This window comes from Crinia signifera, chromosome 7 (genome assembly GCF_055691185.1).
Source record: "Crinia signifera chromosome 7, ASM5569118v1, whole genome shotgun sequence".
Taxonomy (NCBI): domain Eukaryota; kingdom Metazoa; phylum Chordata; class Amphibia; order Anura; family Myobatrachidae; genus Crinia; species Crinia signifera.
In genome coordinates, this window is record NC_139223.1 from 55,243,938 (window position 1) to 55,264,592 (window position 20,655).

The following is a 20,655-nucleotide window of genomic DNA, read 5'->3' on the forward strand; positions in this document are numbered from 1 at the left end:
GCATAACCAGCCCAGGGCTCATTGAGCCGGACCTGTTTCCAAAAATATGGGGGACAAAAAGCGCAGGGGTTCCCTGTATTTCTGAAACCAGCCCCGGACTCTTGGACTGGTCCTGGTTCCAAAAATACGGGAAACAAAAAATCTGGCGGTCTCCCGTATTTTGAAACCAGCACCAGGCTCCAACAGCCCGCGGTGTCATGCCACAACCAGCGGTGTAGCTAGGTGCCATGGTGCCCGGAGCAAGGGCATGTTTCGCGTCCCCCACCAATTTGTAGTAGGCGGGGCTCTTGCGTGGCGAAAAGGGGACGCGGCCTAACATTATACCACACACCGTAATGCCCATTGCACATAAAGCCACATGCAGTAATGCCAATTATGCATAAGGTCACACATGATACCCATTACATACTATATATCAAACCGTAATGCCTATTACACATCTGACACATAAGTGCCACTTACCTACATGCTCTTTGCTAGGAACTTCATGCTCGATTCTAGGTGCTTCATGCTCGATGCCAAGGAGCTTCATGCTCGCTACCAAGGGGGACTAAAATTGCTCGTTGCCATGGGGAGCTAAAATTGCTCGTTGCCAAGGGGAACTAAAATTGCTCGTCGCCAAGGGGGGCTAAAGTTGCTTGTTGCCTAGGGGAACTAAAATTGTTGCCAAGGGGGACTAAAATTGCTCGTTGCCAAGGGGGACTAAAATTGCTCGTTGCCAAGGGGGGCTAAAGTTGCTTATTGCCAAGGGGGGCTAAAGTTGCTCGTTACCAATGGGGACTAAAATTGTTGCCAAAGGGGACTGAAATTGTTGCCAAGGGGGCCTGAAATTGCTAGTAGGGAGTAATAGTGCAGATCAGGGAGGGTGGGAGGGAGTGATAGTGCAGAGCAGGGACAGAGGGTGGGAGGGAGTAGTGTGGAATAGGGACAGAGGGTGGGAGTAGTAGTGTGGAGTGAGGGTGGGAGGGAGTAGTGTGGAGCCCATTCCCCTCCCCCCCTTTCAGGGGAAGTGTGCGGTCGGCACCCCCGCCCGCTCCCGGCTCACCGCTGTACCTGAGTGGGAGACGTGCACTCACTGCTATTTAAAATTCACATCTCCCACTGGACCGCGCTAGCCAATAGGTGCTTGCCGTCCAGCAGCCACCAGTTGATTGGCTGCTGGACTGCAAGCGCCTATTGGCTAGCGGTCCAGCGGGAGACGTGGATTTTAAATAGCACCGATTCTCACGTACAGTAGAGGGGAGCCGGCCAGGAGCTAGCGGGGGAGATGGCGCGGCAGAGAGAAAGTGTGGGTGAGCGGGTGAGCTGGCGGTGACGGCACAGCTCCGACGCCATGATAGCTTCCAGTGCCCGGAGCTGGTGCTCCACCGGCACCACCCTCTCTACACCTCTGGCCACAGCCGGGGGACACTTTTTACATAAGGTCCCCCGGCCGAAACAGGGGCACTGTGGCTGGTCAGCCTTGGACGGGGTACCTGGAGGAGTGGGGACTCCTGCAATAAAGGGATCCCCCCCAGGCTTCACCCATCCTGGGCTGAAGCCTGGGGCTGTCACCGGCGTCCCAGGGCATTGGACGCTGGCCTGATAGGGTTAAATCAGACATTCCTAACATTGCTTTATACAGGTGAACTACAAGTGCCAGCAGGCCTCTCCGCATACTGGGACTTGGAGAACCACAAGTCCCAGCATGCGGGGCATTAATGGGCCTGCTGGGACTTGTAGTCCATCTGTGAAAAGAATGTTAACATAAAACACACACAGAAAAGTATAACTTTATTACACACACAAACACACACCTCACTTTTACACCAACATACTTACCAATCCAGGGTCCAGCACTGGTCTTTCTGCTGCAGAGCCAGCTCACCCCGCACTGACAGTGGGGTGAGCTGGCTTGCTCCTGTGCTGATAACAGCCTCTGTAGCGCTGTTGGCTGATGCGTCTCCAAGGAGAAGCATCGGCCAACCACGCTAGCAGCCTCTGTAGTGCAAGGACAGCACTACAGAGGCTGTTATCTGTGCAGGAGAAAGCTGGCTCTGCAGCAGAGAGACGAGCGCTGGACCCTGGAAGCAAGCTTATTGTGGTATTACATGTTTATATAATGAAACTGGAACCGATCATTATAAAAACTGATATTCAAAAATAAATAAATAAATGGCGTGAGGTCCCCTTTCCTGAGCATAACCAGTCCCGGGCTCATTGAGCCAGACCTGGTTCGAAAAATCCGGGGGAGAAAAAGCATAGGGGTCCCCCATATTTCTGAAACCAGCACCGGGCTCCAACAGCCCGCGGTGTCATGCCACAGCCGGGGGACACTTTTTACATAAGGTCCCCCGCCCGAAACATGAGCACCGTGTGGACGGGGTACCTAGAGGAGTGGGGACCCCCCCAATAAAGCCCCCCCCCCAGGTTTCAATCGTCTAGGGCTGAAGCCCGGGGCTGTCACTTCAAAATCAATCTGGTATAGCAGTGTAAATGATTGCCGCTTTAAAAAAAACTGGAGATTTCTTACCAAATCTCTTGCTTTCTGAATCTCTCATCCTATTAAATTTCCCCCAGAATCACATACATGAAAGCTCCTCCTGCTGTCCCTCCAGTGTAACTGCATATTAAGGGCGAGATGCACCAAACAAAACCCAGTTTTGTTTTGTTTTTACCACATTTTCATATGCAGCAAAGCCCCACCGCCGGGGCTTCGCTGTGGAGTGTGTGTGTTCTAGATGGCGTAACCCTATAGAAGCATATGGGCTTCCCTTCGTGTCCTCCGCCGCCCCGCACGTCCCCCACTGATCCGGACTGTCCCCCCTTCACCTGTGTCCGGGCAGCCTCCTGCTGTGCTGCCTGGTCCAATGACCTCCTCCTTCCTGCACCACTTCTGGGTGCAGGGAGTAAGCGGAGCCCTGGCAGCTGGGTAAGTGTCCAAGGGGAGGAGGGGGGACCAGCTGCACATCGCCGGCCACAATGCAAAGGACAGCTCTTATTGCAAGAGCTGTTATTTGCGTTAATAATCGCATATGTTAGTGCATATGCGATTATTAACAATGCGAATGCCGGTGATGTGTGGCAAAGGATGATAGACAATCCCGCCCTAAATCTCAGTCTTGTAATATCTCAAAAACAAGTATTCAAGCTAAAAATTATTACCGCAACCCAAATTTGTTAGGTATGTTTCTTCATTAGGGGGTTCTATGTGATAATAATCATATGCTATAGTAGTTGTTTTTTATTTTTAAAGAACCCAAAAGGATAGACTCAAATATCAATGGTTAATAACCAGGGGTTAACTGATCTGCTGGGGCTATTCAATTAGCCTACAAACATCCTGCAGCCAGCACATGTCCACGATAAATACCCTGGTCACATGTTCCATGTATATGTTAAGTTAACCATAGCTCCAGGAATTTAACCTGGATTCTATGGGGCAATCCCCATTGGCAGGTAATTTACCAAGCCAGGAAAAGAGGCTATAATTTAATAGGCTAACGCAGTGGTTCCCAAACTTTTTGAATCATGGCACCCTACAGTATCAGAATATTTTTTCACGGCACCCCTACGCCAAAAGTTTGTTACTGTGAATTTCAGAAATAAATTTAAAATTAAATAAGTTCTGATTTAATTTTATCCTTAGGTCCAGTTATGTGCTGAGAACCACGATTCACTTCTGTTTACCCACATATTTTATAATTGGAAGCCAGAAGCACTGATTTTGCCTATTTCATTAACCTGAGGCACCCCTACAAGTGTTCCGAGGCACCCCAGGGAGCCTAGGCGCACAGTTTGGGAACCACTGGGCTAACGTGTTAAAGCCTTATGCTCAGTGGCGTAACTAGATACATGTGGGCCCGCCCCATTGCAAAAGTTTGTAAGGGCCCCTATTCATCAGCTAATGCTAAAAAATGTATATAGCACATAATACTTTGACAGGCAAAGTGGGCCCCTCTCAGCTCTGGGCCCCATAGCAGCTGCACCCCCTGCACCTATGGTAGTTACGCCCTTGCTTATGCTACCACCCTTTTACTGGAATGGAAAATTAATGCATCTAATTGAATCCGACCCATAGAGTTAAACAGAAAAAAAAAAGACTGAGCTTTTGCTAACCTATCTACTGCAGCTTTCTAAAAAGCAACATACGGCAGAATATTTCCATCCCACTTCCTTACCAATGACATTTGGATGGCTTTCTGTTATACTGTACCTGTAATACAGCTCTTATATAGACTAGGGCAGTTTAGGGCTGAACTATTAGTGACTCCTGACTGGGAGTTTTGGTGCTAACTTGGGAAAATCCCTGATAGACCATTGGGTCCCCGGCCAAAGTGGCCAGAGGGCTGGCTATTACTGGGGGTCCTGGGTCCCAGTCATCCTCAGCAGCCCACTAGTGGGGGATGTCCAGCAGGCATGAGGACCTATTTAGGAAGTCTGGAACATTGAAGGGGGTTGGTTGCCTAGGGAGGGAAAGTTTCTGGACTGTGCTGAGGATCATTTACATGAAAAGGAAGAACAGAGCACCCATGGAAGAACTGCTGTCTGGCCAGAGCAAGGAGGAGCTGCTTCCCACTGCACCGGACCGGAGTGTTGGGAGCAAGACAGTAAAGCTGGCAACACTGGGAGCAGTGGCGGAACTTGTGAGTTGTAGGCAGCACAGGTGCAAAAATATAAGTTGGGCCCCCCCTCCATTCCTAACCACGTTCACAATATGCCACTCAGCAATGGGTGGCACCAGAGGGATCTAACCACGTTCACAATATGCCACTCAGCAATGGGTGGCACCAGAGGGATCTAACCACGTTCACAATATGCCACTCAGCAATGGGTGGCACCAGAGGGATCCTTATTCATCAGGGACCCGGTATAATGCACCTGCTGCTCCATGTCGACATTCAGGTGCAAAAAAAAAAAAAAAAACCATGTCCACATTTTCACTGTCTACCTTACCCATGTTGACCTAATGACCCTGTCAACCTAACCCATGTTGATCTTTAGTCATGTCGACCTTTCTGCATGTCGACCTAAATGCATGTCAACCTAATGGTGTCGACCTAATGACTGTCGACCAACATGCTGGTGACCTAATGATGTTGTTATAAAGAGGGAAAGCAATTGATCACAATGGTCATGTTGTTACTACAGTACCCTAGTAATCATGCAATTCTTCTCCGATGCCGGGGATGATGATAATAATAATTAGTTGCACGGAAGTTACTCACCCTTGGAGAAAGCATAGAATTCATCTCTCTTCAAAAATTTTCCATCAGCATCCAGAAAATGATTGGGGTTAAACTCCCAGGGGGTCTCCCATACTGTGTCATCATATAGGATTGATGTGAATAGTGGAACCACAAAGGTACCCTATTAATAATGAGAATTATGTTTGATTATAATACTTTTGACTGGTCATATTAGAGTAAATATTACATCCTCTAGCATGTCTTATTGTTGTTTCCTCTTATCCCGCCTTATCCGCCAACTATCATAATGCATAACGATATATAAAAAAGGAATAAATACATTTAATGAAGAATTGACTTGCTTATATGCTTAACATTGTAGTTTTAGAATAATTAAGAGACACAGGGGCAGATGCATTATAGTGGTACGTATCGGGATGTAACCATTGACAAGATGTATTACCATCTTGGGTGGGATGTACCAAGCAACTGCAGTACATCCTGCCACACATTGCAATTTTGCTAATCACCTATGTACTAATAAATGCGATTAGTATCGCAAAGGGCAGCTCTTGCTATAAGCAGCCGGCGGTGGGTGAGCGGGTCTCCAGGGCTCTCCCTTTCCTGCAGTGCTCGGCATCCTCCTGCTCAGACAGCTGCAGGGGCTCCGTCTCCTCCTCCTCCCTGCACCCGGAAGAGGTGCAGAGAGGAGGAGGAGGACACTGGTCCGGGCAGCACTGCAGGAGGCATCGGTGCTGTGGTCTGTCCGGGGTGACAAAAAAACCCTGTGACGAAGCCCCGGCGGTGGGGTTTCAATGCCTATAAAAATATGGTAAAGACCCTGATAATTGAGTTTTTGTTCATATTTTCAGTTTAGTAACTCCTACCCCTTGTCTGCTTAAGCTGGGAGGTGAAACCCCCCCCCCCCCCCCCCCTACAACAATCCTCACCTGAGCACACAGAGCATCAGCTTAGTGCTGATGCGCTAGGTCTCCCTGCACGGCCAGCTCAAGTGCGCATGTGTGAGATCAGCCTACTAAAGTGAGAACTCCTGCGCAGCCTGGAGGCGGCACCTGCCACTGCCAGGGACAACACTCTCATTGTTGTGGATTATAGTGCAGGGACACGTGTCAAAATCAATAGGTGCAGGTGTTTGTATGGTCAGGGCTTTTAAATAGCAGCACAGATATAGACAGGGGAGCATAATGCCCCTGTCATTTACCTCACATCAACACATTCATACATGGGGAGAAGCAGTATCAGAGCACAAAACGAGGTTTGTTTACTAAAATGGAAAGAAAAACATACCTCCCAACTTTGGAGCAGGCGAAGGCGGGACGACTTGCTGGGGGTGTGGCCTAATTTCACGGGCATGGTCTATACTCGCCGCTCTCCCACGAGGCCACGCCCCCCATTTTGACGATATGGGGGCATGACTCAGAGGCTCTGTGAGCCTCTAGCCATGCCCCCAGCCCCCTGGCTGCGGGAAGCGTTTATTCCCCTCTGTTTAGCAGCCGACAGGGGGGACTCCCAACAGCCCCCCTCACCGCGGGACACTGCCGGCCGCGGGAGGGACAGCGGAACAGGCCCTGATAATCGGGACTGTCCCGCTAAAATCGGGACTGTCCCGCTAAAATCGGGACTGTTGGGAGGTATGAGAAAAAACAGGTGAGAATTAATATTTATTTGTCAGCTTAGACTGGTTATAGATTTGATTTTGTCCACCTAGATTTATGCTGGCATTTGCAGATCTGCAGAGTCTGTATAAATTTTTTTTGCATCCACTGGCGATTTCAAGAAAAACTTACACAATAGATTTGGATAAGATCCAAGGAGTACTGTCTCTTTAAATCTAAAAAAAGACCATAGTGCAACATTGCCTAAATGATGGAAGTAATTTTATTACTATTTATTTCACTCACATTTTGAATGAAAGTATGCGCATATCAAAGATGTCTTTTCTGTTCAGGTAATGGGTTCTTATCAATTTCCTATGAAGCTTGCAGAAAGTGCATATGGTGCAATTTTGTTTTAAAATAAACAAATTAAATTTGGCCTGGGATGCGTCAGAGCCAAGGGAAGCAGCAGTGTCTGCTGGTCTCTCTTCCTCTATCCTGCTTCAGCTTCTCCGTTATGCATGTGATGTCATCACGTCAATTCCCACTTCTTGTAAAAAAAATTCCACACCTTTCCAGGTCAGGAATTGTGGTTCGCCTGTCAAAATATAGAATCTCTAGTAACTTGTTACTTGTTTTTCAGCGGCACCAAGGAGGGGGCTATTCGGTGGGTCCAATGTATCAGTATAAGTTTTTTGGCAATGGTAATGACCACCACCACCAATAGTAGAAGTTTTGATTCCTTATCAGTACCTGGGGGGGGGGGGGGTTATTTTTAGAAGCTCTGACAATTTAAGGAAAAGATTAGTGCATAGTCTGTACAAAGGAAAGAGGGAACCTTTTGGTGGGGGCGATGAGGGACTATCAATGAACACCTGGAATCCAGAAAAACCTCCTGGCTTCCACAAACGTGGGAGAACAGGCTGTCTCACGTGTCAACACACCATGTGAAAAAGCACAGAGTTTATTTCCTTCACTAAGAAGGAAAGCTTCCCAATTAAAAAGTTTATTAATTGTTCATCTTTCATTATATATCTTCTCACTTGTGGTTGCGGCAAGCGATACATTGGGCGAACCACTTAAAAACATCAGATTTCATGAGCATAGGAGAAATATTATAAAGAACATAAAAACCCAGCCGATGTCTAAACATGTGACCTGCTGTCAAGTAGGTTCCATGCGGGACTTCGAAATTGTGGGGATTGAACAAATCACAGAGACTACTAGAGGGGGGGGGGGGGTAGGTTCCATACACTCTGCAGAAGGGAAGCCTTTTGGATTTATCGTTTACGCACACTCATCCCCATGGATCTTAATGACACCATAGTGTTAAATAAAATGTGAGACCTGCATATTTTGCTTGTTCTGTCCTTACCAACTTCTATACACCTATGTCTTCTCTCCATAAGCCAAATGTAATAGGGTGAGAGTTTCAGAAAGTGAGAGATTTTGGGAGAGTTTTCCCATGTTTTTTAAAGCAGCAATCAATTACACTGCAAAACCAGGTTGATTTTGCCATGTAATTGATTGCTGCTTTAAAAAACATGGGAAAACTCTCCCAAAATCTCTCACTTTCTGAAACTCTCACCCTATTACATTTGGCCCATATGTTTATTTCCCTTGCCTGTTTAGCTGTGGGAGGTGACACCATCAACTTATCTTGGGTCACTCTCACTGCCATGTGGGAAGGGATTCCATGTGTATTAACGAGTAAGAAGAAATGTTCTAATATATGAACCTGGGATCATCTTTAAAATTTGTTCTGCATTACTTCACTATTAAATATAATTTATAATTTAATTTTCTAAAAAAATCTTCCCTGTATGTTCCCCCGGTCCACCAAGCAATGACAGATGATACCAATGGTCCCTTTGGGTTACCCTCATCGCAGTGTGGTGAGGGGCCACATGTTAGATCAAATATTATACTGCTTATGATAATTTTGTGTTTCCTGTATATCATACTATATTTATGTTTGTGTCCGTTTATATATTGAGAGTCTTTGGATGTAAATATTATTAGTATAGCCTTGCCTTCAAGTGTAAAAGAAATTTGGAGTCATGTATAAAGGTAAGGAAGAGTCTATACTTACCAAAGTTTTCTTGACATCATAACCACTAGATGTCACTATATTTGACATTTGTAAGAAGTTCTGCTGTACATGAATTTAATGGAGTTAACTTTGTCTTTTTTTTATTTTGTTTTATATATGAATTGATATGTTTTATAGCATGCATATACAGTATGTATGTTTATTTATATTTGTTGTTGCTTTTTGAATACATATCCAGATGGGGCTCTCTGAAAATGATGGGGTTATAGTGATACCTCTTTCACACTGCTGCTCTTAACGATTAACTTAAACGGTTAGAGCTGCAATGTGAAAGCGCCAGTCTGCATTTACCGGTTACAAATAACCGGTACTTGTAAACGGGTAAAAAGCAAAGTCCTACACGTTTTTTTTAATGCAGTGTGAACCGGTATATGGGACTCAGGCAGCAGTGAGCACTGAGCTGGCTATAAGAGCAGTGAATATTTATTGAGCGGAACCCACTCATTACATATGCGCATATGTAATGAGCCAATCATTACATATGTGCCTATGTAATGAGCGGGACCCGTATATGTAATGACCGAGTACCACTCATTACATATGCACATATGTAATGAGCAGCTCATTCATATGTACGTATATGTAATGAGCGTGACCCGCTCGTTAAATATGTGCATATGTAATGAGTGTCTCCCGCTCATTAAATGTGCACTGCGCAGTCTTATAGCTACTGTCTGTCCCAGTGGCATAAGTTTGTCCCAGTTGCCCGGAGGCAAGATAAATATTGGTGTGTCCCCCCCCCCACACACACACACACACACACACACACACACACACATAACCTTATATAAATATATATGTGTGTGTGTGTGTATGTATGTTGTGGATATTATGTTTAAAATAAAGAGAGTATGATGTCTATGGCTCTGGTTGTTATTCAAACTTGCAGGGAAGTAGAGGTGCCCCCTTGGGATCAGGAGCCCGGCAGCAGAGGACTCCATTGCCTCCCAGAGTTACGCCTCTGGTCTGTCCTGTTCTCCTAGCTGCTTTCACACTGCAAACCTGCTTGAGACCTGGTATTTATGTGCGATGTGAAAGGAGATTAAAATGGTAATATACCGGCTTTCAACTACAATGTGAAAGGGGTTTTGTGGCTCAGACCCGTTTTAAATACCGTTTCAAAATACCGGGTCTTAAACATTTAGGCAATGTGAAAGCAGTATCACAGTGCTAGCAATATAAACAAATCCAAGCATTTAAAAGAAATTACATGCCTCCTCTCTAGAAGTGAGAGAATAGAGAGAGGAGGAATAAAAGTGTTCCCCGTCTGCATATGTGTTTATATGCAACACATAATATATGTTGGTGCAAACAATCCTCTTTGAAATATAGCCATTTCTAAAGATGCTAATGATTTACATAATCCCACGGGATGGGACCGAATGAGGCTGTACAAAAGTACATACAGTATGACATTTTTTCAGATTCCGATCATATGACCAGGACTGACCTATAGATATGCAGAGTGCAATCGAGGCCTAGAATACAAACATCAGAGGAGACGACGAATGCAGAAATGCCGCCTAGGATAAAAGTTCCGATCACGTGACCGGAACTGGCCAATAGAAGGACAGATTGAGACCGAGGCCTGGAAACCAAACTAGGGATGGACATCAGTGCAGATCATTGATGGCAATTCTGCACCCAGCCATCAATAGTGGCAAAGTTTTTGATGGATAACCATCAATAGTTTTAGCTATCGATGGTCATCTATTATATGTGACTGAATGGCCTGTGGGCCAATCAGAACTCATGGGTGTGATTTCCGGTTGTCGGGGGCGGAGCTATGCTCCGTGATCCAGGCACCTTGAGAAAAAAAAAAGGAAACATCGTTTTTCCTTTGCCATCGATGTAGGGAAACTATCTGGTACTCCCACATCAATGGCAAAAGTATTCGACATCGGCCACAAACCATCGATGATTTCAAATCATCGATGGTCGATGGCCATCCCTAATACAAACCACCGGGTGAGAGGCTTGAGACGCGAAAGTGCAGCACTCACGCGGCCCCTGATATGGCATGTCTGGAGTGCTAACCAGTGAAACCCGTGAGCCAGGAGCCTACCATTATTCTTAAAACCAGCAGGTAGCAACCTATTTCCAGTGCATAACAAGACTAATGTTACAATAACCTTAAAATTACCAGCTGATGGAGGTGTAACTATAACATCTACAATTATCTATTCAACATTATATTTGTTGCATCTGTCTCAGACCGAACAGGCTATGCTAACAAACTAACATCTGCTTCTGCTGCTTGCTTATAAATACTCTGAGCCTCTGCATGAACTGCATTCTCAACATTACCTGTTCAAGTGGAACTTATTTAATCTTTCTGGACTACAACAGCTTTATTAACTATCTATTTATTATCATTGCTAGCATCCGTATTTTGGGGGTTTTCCCCTCAGTATATAAAATTTCCTCCCTGTAGGATTTGTTTGCCATCTATGTTCAATGTATGTAATTGTCTTTTTAATATTTTATGAATATGAATTTATTATTAAATTGACTATTTTAGCGCAGTGATCCTTGTCTTTGCTTTGGGTTTTTAATACCCTGACACACGTGTGCCCAGATTGATTTTAATGGGTTTAAATGATGTGGCCTCTATACTGTTATTGCATCAGCAGCAGAGATAGACAGAATAATAAACCTCCATAAGGAGAGCTGCACCCATCTCTAGAGCGCATCTCACCAGGTACACTGCTTTAAGACTATAGAGGAGGGCCGAGAGAGGACCACGAGGTATAATGCTCGGAAGGTCCTCCTTGAATGGTTTATGTGAAACTTCTTGAGAAAATGTGCTGTGTAGATATCACTGGCTATAACACAACAGCATTCCTCAGTCCCAGTGCCCTGCATGTCTACCAGTAATTGAAGAACCCTTTTGACATAAGAGATTTCAAAATCTGCTTCACTTCATATCATATTATTATTGTTCCTGTACTGAGATGGAAGAGATGGTGGAGATATGGTAGATACCTAATTAATAAGTGATGGTTGTAAAGAGATATGGAATAAAGTAGGCAACCTGGCAAGGTCACCTTAAAGCCAAAGGAATAATCTTTTGAGGCTGCAATAAACTCTTTTGCATCAGGAGGAAGATAAGACCACCAATAGTCTATGGGCACTATATCTGTGTTTTTATGTGTTGCCATCCTTTAAGTGCCAGTAGGGTTTATGTTCATAGAAATGCTGTTACAGCATCCTGCACCATTATCTGGTTAATACATGCACTCACTGGCTGGTGAGCAGTATGATGCCCAGCTTAAAAACTTTTTCCAGTGTGTACAACAGTGAGTACAGCTGTAAGTCTTTTCTGTAATAAAACCAAACTACTGGCTAAGTGACTGGGCTTTTCATGTTGTAATGCCTCTGCTGGTGTGTACAGAAACTTTACTACATTCTGAGGGACCTACACATATTTACAACAAGGACCACCCACTCCCAAAGAGGATAATTTCTGTAGAGAAGCTGGAGGTACAGGTTATTGAGTGGATAAGTTCTAAACATGGACCTCTCCCATACTCATCAGGCTTTGGATTTACCTGGATGCGCGAGGCTACATCCAAGTGTTATGATGATCAGGGGTAAATTTGGGGTTAACCCTTGCTGTGACTGGCAGGTCTGTAAGATGTTGATTACAGCCTGATTTGTAATTCTGTGGCTGAGGTGGTGAAGCCACAGCAGAGCCTGAGCCTGACTCTCTTACTATACCCTGAGTTGCTGGCACCTGCGCTGATCTTAGACTTCACCACTAATAGCCGCCTTTCCAGGGCAGACTAGCTCCACCCTGTACTCAGGTGCCACCTGGTCTTTCGCGGTGACATAAAGTCCCAAACAAGTCAGGGTACGAGTATAAACTGACTAAATAACAAAAGATAACTAGGCTCTGCCCATATACATATATAATAATATGCAACCTTGCAAACAGGAGCTGAACACAGGATTTGCGTCCCTTACCACTATAATGCAAATCCATCACAATAAACAAAACTGTAACCAAGATATTGCGGATAGTATTACAATGGAACCGCCTCAGCAACACCGCCATCAGGCTAGACCAATGCCTCTGGCATCTGTCGAGAGACAAACAAACAGGAAACATACACTAGATAAGTCAGCATGCGATTCGGCCTGCATCCCAACTGCATCCATATTTCAGAACCTGTGTGGCACTCTGTGAGAATACCAACTGCAGATAGTAATGAACGGTGTGACCTCCACCACAATGTGTGGGGAAGCAGCTGGTACTCACAGAAGCTCGACACAGACAAGATCTTACACACTGGAAGCAGTGGTTCTCGGACACAGGCAGGGCCGGAGCTACCACTAGGGCTCTGGCCACTAGAGGGCGCAGTTACATCTGTTATTCCCAAAAAATGAAGGAAGTCATCCTTCTTTTAACTTGTGCTAGCCCGTGACGGGTCTAACCTGCTGGTCACCTCATGAGCAGCTTGCCTTGTTCCTGTCTCTGCTGACAGGATGCACACATTAGCGTCAGCCTGGCAGGTGCTGAGGAGCTCTGTCTACAAATTTGTGCACCTGACCCACCCCCTACCGTGACAGGCTGTGCCGGGGCTAATATGTTTAGAGTGGGGGCACAGCCATCTGCTTGCAGCCACACTCATGCTGCATACACATTCTGCGGCATGCACTGTGCTGAGGCTGCTGTTGAAAGCAACATGACGCTGCTGGGGCTCAGAGCCGGCCCTAGCCAATTTGATGCCCTAGGCAAAATTTTGGCTGGTGTCCCCTAGCACTGCTGCTAGTTCCACCTCTGATCCAAAACCCTCCCCAGCAAAGCATCCACAGCCCAACAGCACAGTTCCCAGCAGCAGCCAACAACACCCACATCCACTGGCGTATATATTATAGGTGCAAGATGTGCGCTGCGCATGGGGACCTCCATGCACATTTCATTCTACTCACCTTTCCGTCGGTTTGGCAGCACAGCGGTAAAGATACCTGGGAAAATGGTGTCTGCTGCCATTGTCTGGTGATTCATGCATGCGCAATAGAGGTGTCCTTAGGTACACGGCATGGGCGCCACTGACATGACAGGGCTGCCTTTCCCCTGGCGCCGGGTGTTCAGCACTGCAACAGCACTCGATCCCCAGCGCTGGAAGCGCTACGCTCCTGTCGCTAACATGACAGGGCTGCCTCTTTCCGGCACTGGGTGTTCAGCACTTGATCCCCGGCGCCGGTTCACAACTTCACAGACGCTGCAGGCACAGCTGGGGGAGGGGGATGGCACTTTGCACGCATCGCAAAAGTAATTTGTTGCTGGACCGCTCTTGTAAGTATGCAGTTATCATGTTTAGTTACATGTAACAAGAAAGAATAACATAAAATGCAGTAAATGAGTTACCTTAGGTATAAAGTAGCCTCTGAAGTGGACATCTGTGGGTGTGGCATGTGGCATGAAGGGAAGGATGTTACCAAACCTCTGAATTTCATGCGCTACTGCCAAGCAATATGGAAGGATTTTCTGGTCTTCCCACCTGGGGGGGCGTTCCAACCCGATCACATTTTCAATTTCATCCTGAACTCTTTCTAGAAAAGTTAACAGAAGGCCAGATACCAATTGCAGCAAGGGTGAAAATTAATGATAATATAATAAATATAGAACAATAATATATAATACAAGACATCCACAGTAAAATGCACAATAATGTACAATAAAACAATTAAAAAACAAGTACTGTAGTGTACAATTAAATGGTGGAGACTTGCCCAGGTGGAGGATGGAGCCAGAGGTGGTGAGAGCAGAGTGCTTCCGGAAAGAGGTAGCACTGTGCTGTGCTCCAAGTGCTTAGGCTGGGCAGAGTCCCGTTGTGTCCTGTCACCAAAAACAACATGGCACAAAGAAAGCATCATCGACACAAAAAGGTGATAACGGCACAGCATCCTTACTAGAGATGTGCGGGCTCGGATTTCAGAGATCCGAGCCCCCACAGACGTCATCATTCCGAGCCCGATTCCGAGCAGCGATCGGAGATTCCCGCCTGACTCGGTTCGTCCGCGTGATTAGAACGTCATCTCCCTGCGTCGGATTTCGCGAGGCTTTATAAGCGGCTGCCGCGCCCGCCATCTTCACTCCAGTCAAGTAGTGGGTTGGGAGAGGGTGTGTTGGTGCTGCTGCTGGGGCTTAAACTTGAGCTTGACCTTGAGCTTTTGCAATCGCTGGTGCTGTCTCTCAGTGCTGCTGTGTAGTAGTCTAACTGTGTACTTGTAGTACTACTGTCTCCTCTGTGAGGTCTACCTCTGGTGTGCTGTGCTGGCTGTAATTAATTATTTTATTTGCTGGGGCTGTCTCCCTCAGTGCTGCTGTGTACTCTGTTCTCTGTTTAGGAGAACAGTCTAACTGTGTACTTGTAGTACTACTGTCTCCTCTGTGCGGTCTACCTCTGGTGTGCTGTGCTGTAATTAATTATTTTATTTGCTGGGGCTGTCTCCCTCAGTGCTGCTGTGTACTCTGTTCTCCTCTGCTTAGGAGAACAGTCTAACTGAGTACCTGCCTGTAGTACTACTGTCTCCTCTGTGCTGGGGCATACCTCTGGTGCTGTGCTGTGCCATTTATTATATATATTAATAATTAATTAATTAATTATATTAAATAAATATATATAGTCCACTGGTGCTGCACTGCTGCCTGCACTGAATCTGCCAGTCTGGTGGTCTGTGGTCTGGGGCTCACAGCCTAATAAATAATATTGCCGTATATCTTATCTAGTTACCTGTGTGGTCTGGGGCTCACTGGCTAATAAATAATTAAATACTGCCTGCCTAATAAATAATTAAATACTGCCGTATATCTCTACCTTTGTGGTCTGGGGCTCACTGGCTAATAAATAATTAAATACTGCCTGCCTAATAAATAATTAAATACTGCCGTATATCTCTACCTTTGTGGTCTGGGGCTCACTGCCTATACTGCTGTATGTACCGTCTGGTCTGGGGCTCACTGGCTAATAAATAATTAAATACTGCCGTATATCTCTACCTTTGTGGTCTGGGGCTCACTGGCTAATAAATAATTAAATACTGCCGTATATCTCTACCCTTGTGGTCTGGGGCTCACTGCCTATACTGCCGTATGTACCGTCTGGTCTGGGGCTCACTGGCTAATAAATAATTAAATACTGCCGTATATCTCTACCTTTGTGGTCTGGGGCTCACTGGCTAATAAATAATTAAATACTGCCTGCCTAATAAATAATTAAATACTGCCGTATATCTCTACCTTTGTGGTCTGGGGCTCACTGGCTAATAAATAATTAAATACTGCCTGCCTAATAAATAATTAAATACTGCCGTATATCTCTACCTTTGTGGTCTGGGGCTCACTGGCTATACTGCCGTATGTACCGTCTGGTCTGGGGCTCACTGGCTAATAAATAATTAAATACTGCCGTATATCTCTACCTTTGTGGTCTGGGGCTCACTGGCTATACTGCCGTATGTACCGTTTGGTCTGGGGCTCACTGCCTAATAAATAATTAAATACTGCCGTATATCTCTACCTTTGTGGTCTGGGGCTCACTGGCTAATAAATAATTAAATACTGCCTGCCTAATAAATAATTAAATACTGCCGTATATCTCTACCTTTGTGGTCTAGGGCTCACTGCCTATACTGCCGTATGTACCGTCTGGTCTGGGGCTCACTGGCTAATAAATAATTAAATACTGCCGTATATCTCTACCTTTGTTTTCTGGGGCTCACTAGCTAATAAATAATTAAATACTGCCTGCCTAATGAATAATTAAATACTGCCATATATCTCTACCTTTGTAGTCTGGGGCTCACTGGCTAATAAATAATTAAATACTGCCTGCCTAATAAATACTCAAATACTGCCGTATATCTCTACCTTTGTGGTCTGGGGCTCACTGGCTAATAAATAATTAAATACTGCCTGACTAGTAAATAATTAAATACTGCCGTATATCTCTACCTTTGTGGTCTGGGGCTCACTGGCTAATAAATAATTAAATATTGCCTGCCTAATAAATAATTAAATACTGCCGTATATCTCTACCTTTGTGGTCTGGGGCTCACTGGCTATACTGCCGTATGTACCGACTGGTCTGGGGCTCACTGGCTAATAAATAATGAAATACTGCCGTATATCTCTACCTTTGTGGTCTGGGGCTCACTGGCTATACTGCCGTATGTACCGTCTGGTCCGGGGCTCACTGCCTAATAAATAATTAAATACTGCCGTATATCTCTACCTTTGTGGTCTGGGGCTCACTGGCTAATAAATAATTAAATACTGCCTGCCTAATAAATAATTAAATACTGCCGTATATCTCTACCTTTGTGGTCTGGGGCTCACTGGCTAATAAATAATTAAATACTGCCTGCCTAATAAATAATTAAATACTGCCGTATATCTCTACCTTTGTGGTCTGGGGCTCACTGCCTATACTGCCGTATGTACCGTCTGGTCTGGGGCTCACTGGCTAATAAATAATTAAATACTGCCGTATATCTCTACCTTTGTGGTCTGGGGCTCACTGCCTAATAAATAAATACTGCCGTATACTGTATCTCTACCTTTGTGGTCTGGGGCTCACTGGCTAATAAATAATTAAATACTGCCGTATATCTCTACCTTTGTGGTCTGGGGCTCACTGCCTAATACTGCCGTACCTGTCTGGTCTGGGGCTCTTTGCCTAATACTGCCATACCTGTCTGGTCTGTGGCTCACTGCCTAATACTGCCGTATCTACCCTCTGGTCTGGGGCTCACTGCCTAAATACTGCCGTATATCATTATCTACCTGTCTGGTCTGGGGCTCTCTGCCTAATACTGCCGTACCTGTCTGGTGTGTGGCTCACTGCCTAATACTGCTGTATCTGTATAACTGCCTGCTGGTGCATACTCACTGACATATATATAATTGCACTCCAGTGGCGCTGTTTTGTGACATAACTCCACAATAATAATTGAGATCCAAAATATGGAGGTTAACAAACAAAGGAAAGATGAAGATGCACTTCCTCATAGTTCTGAAGCTGCTGCCACTAGTCATGACATAGATGATGAAATGCCAACAACGTCGTCTGCCACGGCCGATGCCCAGTGTGAAAGCAGAGGGCATGTACAATCGAAACCAAACTTCCGTAAAAGGAATAAAAATATGAAATGTAAATCGTTGGAAGAGAAACTAAAACTTGGCAATATGCCATTTACGACACGGAGTGGCAAGGAACGGCTAAGGCCATGGCCTAACTTCATGACTAGTGGTGCAGCTTCAGATGACGAGGAAAGTCCTCCTCCTCCTCTCTCCCCACACAATAGGAAATTAAAGAGAGTTAGGCTGACACCGACTCAAAAAAGTCTGAAAAAATTTCAGAAAAAAAAACAGAAAAAAATTCAAAAAATAAATCTGGAAAAAACTCATCCTTCTAAAGACATATCCCAAATCCCCACGGAGAGTCAGAGGGTGGCGGTGGTTGTGATGCCGGAACTTCCCATCACTGTATGTGAAGAGGTGGCTCCTTCCACCATTTGCAGTACGCCCTCTGCATATGCTGGAAGGATCACCCACAGTCTAGTTCCAGATTTTATTAGTGAAGGTGATGTTGTATACCAGGAGGAGGATATTGATGTAGCTGGCACTGAGGAGAAAGTTGTCGAGGAGGATGGAGACTTGGTTTGCTTAAATGACGCACCAGGGGGGAATGAGGCACCTGTGGGGGAAAAAGTTGTTGTCCATGGGATGAAAAAGCCCATCGTCATGCCTGGACAAAGGACCAATAAATCCACCTCTGCGGTCTGGAATTTTTTTTATCCGCATCCGGACAACAAAAGTATTGCCATTTGTAGCTTATGTAAAACTCCAATAAGCAGGGGTAAGGATCTTGCCCACCTAGGGACAACCTCCCTTCAACGTCACCTAAAGATGCGTCATGGTTCAGTGTTTAGTCCAGAAAGTGCGGCTAGCAGTCCAGCGACACCTAAATCACTTGGTCCTCCTTTTGGAGCCAAATGCCTGAAAAGCACACCACCAACTCCCTCCTCGACAAATTCCTCCTCGATCCGGATAGGGGGGAGTCCTGCAGTCCATTTAACCTGCATGAATGACTCCATAGATTCCTCCGGAGGATCCTGCAGCACTACGCCTACTACTACTACTGCCGCTGCTGCTGCTGCTGCTCCTGGAAGTCAGTCATCATCCCAGAGGGAAAGTCAGTCATCATCCCAGAGGGGAAGTCGTAAGACCGCTACGTCTTTCACTAAGCAATTGACCGTCCAACAGTCATTTTCCATGAGGATGAAATACGACAGCAGTCATCCTATGGCAAAGCGGATAACTGCGGCCTTGACAGCTATGTTGGTGTTAGACGTGCGTCCGGTGTCCGCCATCAATGGAGTGGGATTTAAACGGTTGATGCAGGTATTGTGTCCCCGGTACCAAATCCCGTCTAAATTCCACTTCACTAGGCAGGCGATACCCGCGATGTACAGGGAGGTCAGAAAAATTGTCCTCAGTGCCCTGAAAAATGCGGCTGTACCCACTGTACACTTAACTACAGACATGTGGACAAGTGGATCAGGGCAAACTAAGGACTATATGACTGTGACAGCCCACTGGGTAGATGCATCGCCTTCCGCAGCAGCAGCATCTCCTGCATGCCAGCTCCTTCTTAGGCAGGCTACGCTGTGTATCACCGGTTTCAAGAAGAGGCACAACGCCGACAACCTCTTAGAGAAACTGAGGGAAATCATCTCCCTGTGGCTTACCCCCCTTAGACTCTCCTGGGGATTTGTGGTGTCGGACAACGCCAGTAACATTGTGCGGGCATTAAACATGGGCAATTTCCAGCACGTGCCATGTTTTGCCCACACAATAAATTTGGTGGTGCAGCATTTCATAAAAAATGACAGGAGTGTGCAGGAGATGCTTGCGGTGGCACACAAAATTTGCGGACACTTTCGGCATTCTGCCACAGCCTGCCGAAGGCTGGAGCGGGAGCAAAAACTCCGCAACCTGCCCTGCCATCAGCTGAAACAAGAGGTGGTGACGCGCTGGAACTCCACCCTCTATATGCTGCAGAGGATGGAGGAGCAGCAAAAGGCCATTCAAGCCTACACAGCCACCTACGACATAGGCAGAGGAGCGGGGCTGCACCTGACTCAAGCGCAGTGGAGGCTGATTTCCGTGTTGTGCAAGGTTCTCCAGCCGTTTAAAGTAGCCACACGTGAAGTCAGTTCCGATACTGCCTGCATTAGTCAGGTGATTCCCCTGATCAGGCTGTTACAAAAGCAGCTGGAGAAAGTGAAGGAGGAGCTAAAGCGGAGCGATTCCGCAAAGCATGTCGCTATTGTGGATGAAGCCCTCCATACGCTTTGCCAGGATACGAGGGTGGTCAGTCTGTTAAAGTCAGAGGAATAAATTTTGGCCACAGTGCTTGATCCTCGGTTTAAAGCGTATGTTGTGTCTCTGTTTCCGGCAGACACAAGTCTACAAAGGTGCAAAGACCTGCTGGTCAGGAGATTGTCATCTGAAGGGGACACGGCCCCAGCTCCTCCTTCATTTTCTCCCACACCTGTGCCTGTGAGGAAACAGCTGCGATTTCCCACACAACCCGCTGGCGGGGATGCAGGGCAGGCAGGAGGGAGTTTGGACATCTGGTCCGGACTCAAGGACCTGCCAACGATTGCTGACATGTCTACTGTCGGTGCATTGGATGCTGTCAACATTGAAAAAATGGTGGATGATTACTTTGTGTCACAAACC

At 46.0% G+C, this 20,655-nt stretch overlaps 1 protein-coding gene across 1 annotated transcript in view; it reads right to left on the reverse strand.

The window, feature by feature from the left end:
- Window positions 1-20,655, reverse strand: part of LOC146020192 (cytochrome P450 2W1-like) — a 57,327-nt gene that overhangs the window by 1,268 nt on the left and 35,404 nt on the right. Inside the window, exons 7-8 of the mRNA XM_083153125.1 lie at window positions 14,272-14,456; window positions 5,208-5,349 (exon numbers count right to left, since the gene is read on the reverse strand). Coding sequence (XP_083009251.1) covers window positions 5,208-5,349; window positions 14,272-14,456 — 327 coding nt within the window. The remainder of the gene's footprint in view (window positions 1-5,207; window positions 5,350-14,271; window positions 14,457-20,655) is intronic.